This window comes from Thalia democratica, chromosome 8 (genome assembly GCF_965202585.1).
Source record: "Thalia democratica chromosome 8, ktThaDemo2.hap1.1, whole genome shotgun sequence".
NCBI classification, from domain to species: domain Eukaryota; kingdom Metazoa; phylum Chordata; class Thaliacea; order Salpida; family Salpidae; genus Thalia; species Thalia democratica.
Window position 1 is genome coordinate 26,561,271 of NC_139172.1, and position 14,481 is coordinate 26,575,751.

General features: G+C 26.9%; 1 protein-coding gene across 1 annotated transcript; it reads left to right on the forward strand.

Annotated features, from left to right (window-relative positions):
• Window positions 1-430: 430 nt before the first annotated feature.
• Window positions 431-14,092, forward strand: LOC145841943 (dual specificity mitogen-activated protein kinase kinase 6-like). Its single transcript, XM_082949256.1, has 8 exons — window positions 431-516; window positions 1,755-1,825; window positions 3,858-3,995; window positions 4,230-4,358; window positions 8,528-8,617; window positions 10,501-10,645; window positions 11,705-11,940; window positions 12,410-14,092. Exons 1-8 carry the CDS (start codon window positions 480-482, stop codon window positions 12,611-12,613), a joined length of 1,050 nt encoding a protein of 349 aa, XP_082805382.1. The 5' UTR covers window positions 431-479; the 3' UTR covers window positions 12,614-14,092.
• Window positions 14,093-14,481: the final 389 nt, after the last annotated feature.

Sequence of the window (14,481 nt, forward strand, 5' to 3'; positions counted from 1 at the left end):
ATGTGTTTTCAAATATCACAAAAAAAAATGTATCACTATTTTTGCATTGTTAAATATTAAAATAAATAAAATTTATGTAATGATTAGTGAAGTTATTTGGATGTTTTTAAGTTTAAAGTTTTAAAACCATTTAAGTATTTCAAATTGCACTAAAAAGACTGAATAAAGTTATTATTTAAAATAGGTTTTGAAAAGCTCGTTAAAAATATAGCGTGTTTTAAAGTCAAGAGGAGTAAATCCTTTTTTTTACAACTTAATTTATTTTGTAGAGTTTAAACAGAGTATCAAGTTACTTTTTGATATTTAATAAAAAATAAGGATAATTACTCTCTTTTTCAAAAAATTATTGTTATTTTTGTCAAGTTCAACTTTTAAATTTTACCATGTTCTCATTTTTGCAATAATTAGCTAAACCTATTTATTTGTACAGCCTGAATTATAAATAAACACATAATCATTTTAAAGATCAAACTAAAATTATGGCAACCAAACCCACTAGTCAATCTGTAATCCCTAGTAAGTTGTTTTGTTATTTAATAAAATTTTGCTTTTTCAGCTTATTTTATGTAGTATTCAAACTTGTTTTTCTGTTTGTTGTATATAAAGTATAATAACTTTTAACTGTTTTTTTTTGTTGGTATTAAAAAACATATACCGTTTATATTAAAAAAACTTATATTTTTTAAAAGTAACGTAGCTTTAAAGTTACTTAATATGAAGTATTTACTAAAACTATATTTCAACTTGTTTTTTTTTTAATTAATTTTTAATGTCTAGTGTTATAAGTATTTTACAAAAAAAAATCAAGATAAACTTTAGACCAAGGTCTTCCATAGTAGGTAATATTATCCCTTAAGGAGTGTTTTTAGTCATCAGGGAGCTCTAAGAAGTAATTGGGCAAAAAAATAAATGGGTAATAAGTCAGTAAAGAGACAATATATAATAAAAGGGCGCGGCTATTTTTAAATTTCCTTCAAGGGGAGATTATAAAAATGGGTATAGGAAACTCTGCTTCAGACAAAACCATTTTTATTATTATCTGTGTCAATGTTTTTCAAAAGTTAACTTTATTATAATGATCATTTCTGCTAAGTACATTTTACTTTTTTTTAAATAAAAACTTCTCATTTTGTTTTACTGAAGTATACATATGTGTTTACCTGCCTACATAAAAGTTTAATGACTGAATTGTTTATGTTTTAAAATCATGTTAATTTATGTTTTTAAGTTGTTTGTTCAGCAATAAATGTTTGTGGTCTTGTATTTTTTAAATATTTTATTTAGCAAACTTAGTTTTGTTCAAAGAGCTAGTCAGGGCTAAAAATAAACAAGAAATTCTAAAAAAGTTATTTAAAAGTCACATAAAGTGAATTGTTAATTAAGCTGTTGATTAAATAAGTGAGAAAAAACAAAACTATACATTGCAAATCAAAACAAAAAAGTAATTACTTTAAGGTAAAAGCTAAGTGACTTATTTAGTAATAGTTAGGTAAATTGTTAATCTTAAAAAATTAGAACTTTTAATTAATAGCTATAAGACTGAAAAATTAGTTAAAATTTGTTAAACATGCATACTTATGGTTAAAGTAATTCTATATAGTTGATTTATTTTAAAGACTATAAATTATCTACCTAAATATAAAGAAAATAAAAATACATACTAAAAGTTTGCTAAAATTAATGTCTTTGTGTTGCTTTGCAAATTTAATTTTATGTATTGTTGATGTTTTAAAACTTCTTATTTAACCATTTAGACCAGTCAAATTCTTCGAAAAGAAGAGGGAAATTAAGAGGACCAAAGCTCAAAGTCACAATGCCTGTAGAGGTAGGATTATTAAAATGATAATAGTTTTTTGAGCAAAAATATCAAGCATAACACAAGTTCAAAATTAAAAACATTGCTATCTAAACTAATACTTTTAAGCCTATATCAACATGAACTACTCTAAATAGTTAATTTAATGTTGAATTTTAAAATTGCTATTTGTGATGATTTATTAGTTAAGAGTAGGGGTGGGCAACGTTTTTCAATCAACGGGCCAGATCCGGAAAAATTCAGTCTTTTTTGGGGTCAGAGCATTTTGAATTAGTAATTTACCGGATCCAGTATTTGGATCAAGACGAATAATGACTTTATAGATCCGAATCTGACTAAAAACTAATTTTAAGTCGAGATACGGGTTTGGTTGGATTCTAATGTAAATCAAAGTTTTCAATTCGGCCGGAATATAATTTTATGGATACAGTTGATCACTTTTTTAGTCCTTCAAATTCTAAAAACGTTTCCAAGTCTGACAACTTAAGATGTAAAATGAGACATGTTAGATGTTTAAATAATGTCTATAAATAGAATTGACATTATAATTAACAATGGTACATGTGTAGAATATCGTACTTAAAAAAACACTTTGCTTGGGGTAATTTTACAAAAATATATTCCAACTTAGTTGGAACAACAAAAAATTCTAGGACAAAATAGTGTATTTATTAGTACACATTAATTTATAAGGTAATTTTTTAGCATGTTTTTGAAGTCAAATTTGTTTTGTAAAAATATGATACAAAGTTTTGTAAACGTTTTATAATATTGACCCTTTGTGGGCCTGTAAATTCTCTTGCGGGCCGGTCGTTTTCATTTGCGGTCCGGATCCCATTAAAGTTTAAAAAACGGTTGGGGGCCAGTCATTTTCACTCTGCAGGCTGGACCCACCCCTAAGTTAGAGGTTAGTTATTTATTTTTTATTAAATACTAACGCTATAAATTAAAGATCGAACATAATAAAAAAAAGTATATTAGTAATTGTTTAATAGCTTATACATTTAAAAATAAACCTTTTACACAACAAAAATAAAAACTTTTGTGTGATAGTCAGTTTTGTACACATTCCGCTACAAACATAAAAAGGAAAAAAAAAATCATGGTTTTATGTATTCGAATCTTGAAAAATATCTAAACATCAATCTTCTTTTACAATTTTAAAGCAACTATATTAAAATTATATGATACATAGTTTTAGAAAAAACTTGTAGAAAATATTTTTTTAGTTTTAAGCTAACATTTGTTTTTCATAAGACTTGTTAGTTGTAAGCTTAAAAAAAAAGTCCTACGACGGTCATTAGTTCATAAAATTAGACTTTTAATGTTGAAAACCTGCTCTTCAAAAACTATAGAAGGAGAAAGAGGTTTTTAGTAGATTATAAATTATTTTTTTAAATATTCAGCCATGAATTTTTTTTCTCTCTTAAGTTTGTAGCAGACACATTTAAGTCAAATTTTACTATTTAAATTTTAGCTTGTGCCTTCCATAAGGAACCTGTGAAACTATCCATATTTTGTGGCAACCTATTTTTATATATATTATGTAGCTAATATATCAAAAGCTTTGTTTAATTTCATATAAGGGCAAACAAACAAGTGGTAGCTTAGTTATTTATATAAAAATTAGAATAGCTTTGAAAAAAGTGGTTTACCTTTATATGGTAAATATTGATATATTTTGTTTTTAAAGCATATTTAATGACCTATTTTATTGTCTTGACAAAATATTTATATAATAAAAATGCTAAAATTACTTTATAATAATAAGTTTTTTATATTCTCTGATTAGAAACCCAAAAATAAGTAATGGCACAAAAAAACTTAAAATTAAAAAAATCATTTAAAAGACAAGTACAGCTTTGAGCTCAATGTTGTATTTCTTCTAAGTCACTTAATAAATCGAACTAATTCATGTCTAAGACTTGTTTTTAAGCTTAAACTTTTTCAAATAAAACCTGACTTCTCACACAAATTTAAATTTGTGCTTTTAACTTTAAACATTTTCTTTTAAAATTTGCATGTATTTTTTGTATTGCAGCCAGTAGTGACTCCACCGCGGGTGAACATCATGCCGCAGTCGGTGATGAACATAAACGGACAAGACGTCAACGTGAGGGCAGACGACCTCATCGTGGAAGAAGAACTCGGCAGGGGAGCATATGGTGTTGTTGAAAAAGTTATTTTTGTTATAAGTACTTGATTTTTTAAAACTTTTACGATAAAAAGAGAAACATTAATTTTTTTTTGGTTACAAAAAACTACGCAGCTTAACAAAATTATTGTTTGTTTGTATTTTCAGTAGGTTGATTAATATCAGTCTTGCTCAAAAACTTCGTTTAAAAGTTATTCATATAAACTTTTTCCACGTTGTCAAAAAATTGATATATGTTACAATTATTAAAAATTACAGATGCGACACAAGACTGAGAGTGTAGTTATGGCTGTGAAGAGAATTCGGGCGACTTTGAACACGCAGGAACAAAAAAGAATGCTGATGGATCTGGATGTTTCAATGAGAACTGTTGACTGCGTTTATACTGTTAGTTTTTAAAAATTTTACCTCTTGAGGCTGGTTGTTATGTTTTAATGATCAGAAGTTAGTTCAAGTTTTATAACTTTTGTAGACTAAGTTTTTTCAATGTTTTTAAACTCCAAATTTTTATCACTTACAAGTATTTTTTCTTTAAGTATAATCATATTAATGTTATGAAAAGTTTTTAGATAAATTTGTTGAAACTAAAACGAAGTTAGATTTAAAAAATATAGATACTTTAAAAAATAAGCATCTTAAAGCTTTCAATTACTACCATCAACTAATTATTTAAAGTAGTGGTCTTCTTGGTGATTGAAATCTGTGCACACCAAACTAGAATAAAAAAAAAAAAAAATGTGTTCACTAATCTCAAAATTCCCCAAAAGTGTTATACCTGTTTTATATTTTGTTTTGTAGTTTCTAGTGTAAATTTCAGAACTTCCCATAAATACGCTTAAGAATCTTTATCATAAACTCCAGAATACTAAAAAAAGTTTCAAAATTTTGCTGGAATATCAAGTAAAGTAGTCTACATGGTGTGCATAAAATTTATTTTGAGGTGCACAAAACTCATGCATAAAATTTTTTGAAACTTACACTACATTTTCTGGAGTTTCCAATGCAAGAAAAAGCTTTTGGTGCAAAAGTTGTACACTGTAAATTTATCCAAACCTATTATGTTATAAGCAAAATATTAATTATGGCTATTAGTTTAACTACGTTGTTCGAAATTTAATCTAACTTTCATATTTCAACTTTAAAAGAAAAAAAAATAACACTAGGAATCAATTAATGCATAACTTAAAGCTAAAGTTACTTTGGTAAAGCATAAAACATTTGAGTTTTATTTATTTTAGCTATTTATCTTCCACAGTTTTTAATTTAATTTTATTTAAGAGCTAAATACAAAATTATTTTAGTATTAACTCTAAATACAAATTGCCTAAATTTTCAAACAAAGCTTTATATTTGCGTCAAGTTTCAGTTTTTCAAGCACTTAAACTTGAACAGATTTGTGCGTTATATTTGTTCAAAATTTCTGAAATCGTTAATATTATGCTAACTATAATCTATTTTAAAACTCTAACTATAATCTATATTATGATAATAACATTTTGCCACTAATTAAATAATTTAATTTAGCTGTCAAAAATTTTAACTATTAATAGATAAAAAAAACATTACTTTAAATTTCCCTACAATATATTCTTTAATCTTGAAAATACTTATGGTAATACCCAAAACGTCTGTTTTAAAAATTATTAATAGATAGATTGCTTTTATTTTTCATCAAGCTTAGCTCATTTGACGTGTGTTTCTAGATAAGAAAATTTTTGAATTTAAAATGCTTAAAGAATCAAATCCAATTGAAAATGTAACTCTAAGCTTTTTGTCAAAACAGGTATACCTACTGGTTTAAAACAAAAATATTACGCTTCTTCGCAAATAAAAAAAAGTTTTCCAAGTTTAAAAAAATTAGATTGTTATTTTTTGCTGTTAAAAAACGTTGAATTTACAAATGCTAGTCTTGCCCTCATTACAGTAATAGGAAAACAACAGTGAATTAATTTGTTATGAAAAATGTTTAATAACTTTGATTTTTAACTCAGGCTGACCATTTTAAAAATTTTATATCAGTTTTTAGTGACCATCCTTTTTGTTTCAATTATTAGCAACTCTGTCATTAGACGTTTTTTTTGTTTTTGAGGAATAAATAAATTGAAAAACTGTAATAATAATTTAATAATGTAACTTGTTTTAAATCAAACAATTTAAAGTTCTCGACCTATATGCAAGTATAGGAGTGAAACATTGTTTTGATTGTAATAAACTGTTGAAATAAATATTGGATAATAATTTAATTGATGTTTCTAATGCGATGAGTTTTGAAAAAAAAAACTACAAATTTTATTTCTATTGATCTATAGAATTATTAATTTAAAATTATATACCTTCAGCAGGGTTGCCACAAAGTCAGGAAAAGTCAGCAAAAAGGAGAAAAAAATTACGAAGGTCAGGAAAAAATGTGGTTTTTCGATTAAAGTCAGGAAATTTGGTATAAACATTCTCTTAATAAGAAAGTTCAATAAAAACTGAATTTTGCTAATGTTATATTCCAAAAAACTTTGCTTTTACAATCCATATTTTTCCAGGGTTTAACTGAATATTTTGGAGTGAAATTATTTTTCAAGTCTTTGTTATGTAATTTTAAATCATATTTAAAAAAGAGTTATCTAGAAAAGTCTGGATTTTTTTCAATTCGATCTGTGTCAACTAGGGTTGCCACTTGTACAGGAAAGTCAGGAAAATTTTTTTTAAATGACAAAAGTCAGGAAAAGTCAGGTAAAAATGGGGGGGGGGGGGGTTTGAAAAAAAGTCAGGAACTTTTATAAAATTAAAAAAAAAGTCAGATTTTGTCAGTTTAAATTTACAAAATTCCTTGTTTTCCAAAGCCTTCAAATGGTAAAAATTAATTAAAAGTCCTTTAAAGTCAGAAAAAATTTCCAAAGTTTTTCTAGAAATTTACAAAAGTATTTAATTTTATTGCCAATGCCTTCATCTTGTAAAAATTAGTAAAATATCCTTTATAAAATTGCAAAAATTTTCTATTAACATATTGAACAAGTACCCTACTTGAACAAGCAGATTTTGTAAGCTTTTTAGTATTGATGATCTGTAGCAAGGACACTTCCATAGTGAAACTGATATATACACAAAAGTTTATCTAACATAATTTTAGAATCAAATTGTTTTTTGTTTAAGTAAATAATTGAGTTCTTTATAACTAAGCAGTTAGTTCAGTATTTTATGTAACAAGTTAATGTGTATACTTTACCTCTTTATATATTTTTTAAAGTTGTTTAAATTTATAAAATAAGTTATAAGAGAGGTATATGCCAAGATTAAGTTTACTTATTATTTGTATTTTTTGTAGAGTAACTTAAGTTTTTAAAGTAAACAAGAGTATATTTATTTGTTACAAATTTTATACTAAATGATAAGAGTAAATATTTTATACTATAGATATATAGTTTACTTTTTTATGTCTTTTTTTTACAGTTACTTAAGTATATTCTTTTTTAATTGATTTTTAATTTAAAGATTTTATATTAAATAGTTTGGGTAGTATTTTATTAAACTAAGTGAACAATTTATATAAGTAAAGCATGTTTTAAGTAAATAAGTAGTGTCGTTTCGTTTATTTACATACATTTATGCTAGGAAATTCTAAAAAAATGTGTTCTGTATTGATTGGTTTTAACTGTAAAAATTTGTTATTGTTTTAAGATTTTAGTTGTGAAAGTTTGTTATTAATTCAAGGTTTTAATTGTAAAATTTCCTTGTATGTCGTTTGTTTATCTAGATACATTTATGCTAGGAAATGCTATAAGATTGTGTCTTTTTTCAGACAAGCTGTGTTTATAAAGTAATAATACAAGTATTTTGCTGATAGAGCTGTTTATTACAAATACATCAATCATACACAGATGGTTCAGTTTATGTGCTGGAAGTTTGATGATAGAATTCAGCAAAAAACTGCTGTTTTTAACTTGTATTAAAGTTAGATTGAAAGCTTTATATAGTTTCAAGTGTTAGATTATGTATTTTAGAATAAGTTTAATTTAAGAGTTTGATTTAGAAAAGTCAGGAAATTTTAATAAAAAGTCAGGAAATTTTTCTCAGCTTGATCAGTGGCAACCATGGTTAACCCTGCTTTAGTAATTAAATTATGATTAAAAAGTTAGAAAAATCGGTTTATAGGTAATCATAACTTGTGATTTTAACAAGCACTGTATTCTTTGTTTAAAAATTTCTGTACAAATATTGATTCTTACAAGTGACACAGTGTTTGATAACCTTTACCGTTACAACATTATGTGTACATTTTCAATCTACATACCAGTGGTGCCAAAAAACCTGGAATTTGACAATTTAGGCAAAAAAAAACTGAAAATACCTGGAATTTAAAGTATTTTTACATGTTAAGTATTGAAATTTCAACAAGATACAAAAAATATATCAAAAATATTTTTTTATGTATCATTTAAAGTTTTATTTATTAAAAAAGTCATTAAAAGTAGCATTACAGTATCTTTCCAACCTTGTTATACTGTTTAAGACAGTTTCAATATTACTTTAACCTTATGACATTATTAAGTTCAAATGTTTCGCAGGTGACGTTCTACGGAGCTCTGTTTCGCCAAGGAGACGTTTGGATTTGCATGGAGGTAATGGATGCCTCTCTAGACCAGTTTTACAAAAAAGTATGAATATTTTCAATTGTTTACTTTTAGTTAAATTAAGTAGAAAGTAAAAAGTATATCCAAGCCAGTTACTGGTTTAAATACTTTCTAACTGATAGTCAGCGCATAGTTTTGGCTTATAAAATTTATCAATAAAATCTGATTAATGTACAGTAACCTCTTGCATTTTTACGCACTCGTGACGTTACGCACTCTCATTTAGTTGCGCATTTTAGAATTCTAAAAAATTCAAAAACTTTTTTTTTATATTGCACAAATTAGGTTTATTGTATATTTTTATTTAGAATATGTTTTTCAATGCTAACTCACCTTTAAATAAATAAAAATTTTCAATTGCTCAAATTCTTAAGGAATGAAATTTCATTCCTTAACAAAAAAATCCATTAATATATCTTTACAATGCAAGACAAGTTTATCCTTATGTGGGCAAAGGTCAAATTAAAAAAAAGTTTTAGTAGCATAAAAAAAAATTATAATTTATTTTTCTTGTATTTTATATACTTTTATTTAAAAGAAGAAATCCATTACAGCACCAAATGCATATTTTTGTAAAAGGCAATAGAAACAAATTTTAATACAGACACCACACAATTTCTTAATTGTTAAGAAATGCTTAATTATGAATTTACTTTGCTAAGTAGAATAGAATATAAATGTTAAGTATCAAATAAAATAAGTCACATATAAATAAAGATAAAATCTACTTAATGTTAAAATTAGTAAAATTTTGCTTCAAGTATTATTATTTTACATAAATTTAAATCCTTTTTTTTAATATATGTATAGTTTTATCTTTTGTTTTCATATTTAAAAATATAGTAAACAAATTATTAAAAGTGAGAAAGTTCCCAAACTGCTTTTAACTAGAAGCAATATCAAAAAACAGCCATTACAGTAAGTATACTTGGTACCTCTCGTATCTTTACGATCTCTCGTATCTTTACGCATTTTTTCTGTGGACACAATGTGCGTAAATAAGCGAGAGGTTACTGTACTCCTTAGTTTTACAAAAAAGTAAGTAAGAATATATATATCCTCGATAGTTTATCGTTGTTTCTAATGAAGTAATGAAGTAGTTCTTAATTAGTTGTTAATATATGATATAAATAGTTGTTCTTTTTTAATTTAGAAAATGGTCAATTTATAAAATTAAAAGTGTCAACTTATTGATAGATCATAATAATTCATTTATTCTTCTTAATTTTTGATAGAAAAGATTGCATTAATGGTATTAGTTTTTCTTTATAAAACATTATTTATATACAAAAAAGATATTAACTTATGATTATCTGTAAAAAGTTGTCAGAATAACATGGATAACATTTTTAAAGTTACATACCCAAAATAATTATAAACTGTAGGGTAAAAGTTGGGGTGAAACTGTCGACTCGTTTTAAATTTGATCCGTTTAGTATTGTCACTCCGTTCAGATCTAACAACTTTAACCTACGTTTCAAGCGCTTAAATACTCATAGCTTTTCATAAAAAATAATCATATACACCAACAATTAGTCTATTTTTCATTAAATTTTTTCATACTCAAGTTAACATACTCTTACACGTTCATCCAAAAACTAATAAATTTTTCAAAATCTTTTGTTATAACCGGTGAATGCCATGTTTAAAAATTTTAATAGTCGTCAACCTTTTTTTTTAATTAACAGACCATAAGAGAAACTTTTTACAAGATGTCAGATAGTCTCTTTTATCTTTTTAGGTTCGGGCGATCTTTATTTTATCGGAGTTACCTTTGCAAAATACGCTTTTCGCGAATCTGACCAAACCATATTTATATAAAGATATCATTTAATAAAACTCATTTTGTATATCCTTTAGTTCAAATTAGATAAAAATGTGATTTGTAAACGAATGTCACGCAACAGGTGAAGGACAGGGGGCTGCGAATAGACGAGGACGTGTTGGGAGCGGTGGCGGTTTCGATAGTGAAGGCGCTGAGGTACTTGCAGGAATCGCTGCACGTGATTCACAGGGACGTCAAGCCTTCCAACGTTCTGCTCAGCAAAGACGGTACGATGTGTGGTTGTATATGTTTTATATAAAAAAACCTGGCAATTTTTGGAATTTGAAACTTTTGAAAAAAAAACTGAAAATTCCTGGAATTTTTATTATCATTATTATTAATATATTGTTTATTGTGCAATGTTGGACTTAGGCATCAAATCATTAGCCACTTGTACAGGACTCACAAAAAATAAAACACATTTGTTTTTTACAAAAAATAAGCATAAGCAAAATGTTAGACTAAGTTAAAGTTATTAAGAATTTATTAATAAGTTTAAACTTAATTGCTTGATATAAAATGCGATAACTTAGTACAGACAAACAAACACATTTGTACAAAATTGATTACAGTAAGTTAATAATGTGTTAGGGGGAGGCGTAGGGAAATAAAAATAAAAGTATTAAAAGTAGAAAAATGAGTAAATCAGTAGTTAATTTAGATGAAATAAATATTATGAAAATTTTATTTATAAATTTTTTCTATTATTTTTAATAGAAAGTTATTGAATTTATCTGATATTTAAGTATTTAAATTAAATCTTTTTAGTTTTAAGCGAAAATGTTCCACCTTCTCACACGTTACCGCATCAAATTAACATTTAACTCGCCGTTTTAAATAATTCTTACATCCAAAATTATGAAACTTAGATTAGATACAAAAACTTACAAAAAATTATGTATTACTTTGAATATATTTATTAAAAAGCATTTAAGTTATCATTACAGTATCTTTTCAATATTTTTATAACATTTAAAATAGTTTTTACCTTAAATTTAATCTATACTAAAAATTGACTAACAAACTTGTATAAAAAAAAAACCTGAAAGAAATTCAGAAAGTCTGAAAGTTTTTTTTTAACTTTTGGAAACGTTGAATTTAATAAAACAATAAAAGAAATTAAAGTAGATCATCGAAATATTTTTTATAAACAGTTATGTTTTTGTAAGTTGAAATGATCAAATTAGTTCAAGCTTGAACAGCTTCTTGAATCGGCTTGTGCTCGATAATTTCAATTAAAGTTACCGTAATAAAATTAACCCTCATTTCCCTCCACACTCACGCAGGCCAGGTGAAGCTGTGCGACTTCGGCATCAGCGGCCAGCTGGTGGACAGCCTGGCCAAGACCATCGACGCCGGGTGCAAGCCGTACATGGCCCCGGAGAGGATCGACCCGACCAGGAACAAGCAGGGCTACGACGTCAAGTCGGACGTGTGGTCGCTCGGCATCACCATGATCGAGGTGGCCACCGGGGAGTTCCCCTACGACACGTGGCGCAACCCGTTCCAGCAGCTCAAGCAGGTTGGTGATCGGTTGATGTTGAAAGCGTGTGTAGGGCGAGAGCCTTTCAATGAAAAATTTTTAAGCTGCAAGTGACACGTTTAAATTAAGTTCAAGAATTTTAAAGTTTCATCAGCTCATACAAGTAACTGGTTGGTTGAAAAAAAACACGTTTGTCAACGTTGCTTGAACTTTATTTCGTTTGAGAGTTAATAAAGATGCTTTTGAAGTATGGCATTTTATTATGTTTTGTAAATCTTAAATTTTACGAAAACTTCTAGAAGCTAAAACAGTTTTATTTAGTGTACAATACAATAGTTATTCCAGAATTTTTAATTTTTTTTTCAAGTTTCTTTCAAGCGTTACAGTTGAAATTTATTGTATTAATAATCTTTTAAAACGCTCCGGCAGCTCAAACAGGCTACTTGAAAATAGACGTTCGAGAACACATAGTTCAGTTAGTCAGCATAAAAAAATTTCACCCTCGCAGGTGGTGGACGACCCCTCGCCCTCCCTTCCCGCCGGCATCGCTTACTCCGACGACCTGCGCCAGTTCTGCCGCGCCTGCCTCCACAAGGACGCGCAGGAGAGGAGCAACTACAGCGAGCTGGAGGGGACGGAGTTCATGCGGAAGAACATGCAGAAGGACAACAAGGAGCACGTCGCCAGCTTCATCAAGCTCATACTCGAGTGAGGTCACGTGATCGTTACGCTCGAGCGATCACCAATTTTTTGTGATCGCGTTCATGTTGAACTTTTTGTCATTTTTTTGTACGAGTTTTTGGCGGCCGCTGTTTTCGTTTCGTGCGCGTTGCCTCTGCAAAAGTCGTTGTTCATGATGATGGTAATTGATTCTATGTTTCAAAAAAATGTCTTTGTAAACTTTAGAAGCGCGGTAAACAATTAATTTAATTTACAACAAATGAAGTTAAGTTTTTTAATCTAAGTACAGTTAAATCATCGAATTTAAAAAAAAAATTATATTTTATTTTTCAAAAAATCAGTCTTTAATCTGTTATTTTGGAAAATCAATTAAGATTATGTAGAATTAGAGTTGAATATATATAAAATTTGTTTTAATTTTTTCTTGAAATCACTTTTCTAACTTGACGCTTGTAAAATGTTGTCATTTTTAAATAACTATGTTTGATCAAAATAATTTGCTAATTCAATTGCTGTTACAAAAAAATGCGTAAAAGCTTTTTCTATCATACCTATTTTGTTATATACTTGACAATAAGTAATGGTCTTCAGATAATTTTATACCAATATAAGTATAATGTAAAAGACAAACAAAAGAGTAGTTGTATAACATGCTAATTTTGTTTAAAAGAATAATTTTCAACTTAATTTTTGTAAGTAAGAAAAAATGTGCACAATGTCTTGTAAAACCAACAATTTTGAAGATTTTTTTGGTTAGTAGCTTTAAATCTAATGACAAATTGAAAACTTTTGATTTACTTTATTAACAAAGATCCTTACATATAATATCATAAAGCATGGTTGCCGCTAACTCAGTAAATTTTTCTTGACTGTTTTGCAGAAAAAAAAAACTTTATGGGTAATTTGGCATTATAATTACATAGTGTATCGCCACAAAGTCAGTATAAGATCTTGAAAACAATAATCGAATAAAATCAGATTATTTTTCATCTGAAAAAATGGTCGGGAAAACTTTCATGATTTTTGGGTAAAAATATTATGTTCAAAGTTTGTCACAATATTTATATTCTTATTAACTAAGAATGAAAAGTTTGATGTTCGGTTGTGAATCTTGTGTTAAGAATTTGCTAATTTTAGATTCAACCATACAACATTAAGTTTTACAGTTTCAAATATAATTTGTTTTTTTAACAGTTTAAGTGTATATTCATTAAAAGCTACTGTTTTTGTTTCTTTTATTTAACAACACTGAACTTGATTTTGTGTTTTCTTATTACATTTTTTTTACCTTATGATAAACTGTATTTTCTTAAGAACAATTAAAATACTGTTTATAATAATTGGTGTAAATGTTTCAAATTAATTTTCATTAATAAATATTTTTTTATCATGTTCACACTTTTAATTTAAAGCTGTCATTTTAAAAATTGATTTTTAAGTCTTTTATTGTGTAAAAGTGATACACATCAGTTTTACTCGAAAAGAAAACCTTTATTTTTCAAATGCGTTTGTACAAATTTGTTTTCAAGGCTGTCCTGAATTGTTTTTGAACTAAATCTTACTATTACTGTATTTTAACAATGTTTTAAAACTTCATTATTTTAAAACATTTTTCTTTGTCCCAGCCTGTTTTTTGAACTACCACGAATAGTTGTATTGATTTTACATCGAATAAAGTAACTTCTATGATTTCGTCTCGTTAACTTTATCAAAATGTTTAAGTTTAAACAGGAAAAAAAATTAAAGAAATATTTCTGAAGTTCATTACATTAAAAAAAAACATATACTGGAATTTAAGAAGCTTTTGTATAAAATAGTTTTGTCTAATCATAGAATTTTCAAAAACTGTGATAGTTATGAGCTAAAACAGGCTTGATGCTAAATAAATTACCTTGTACA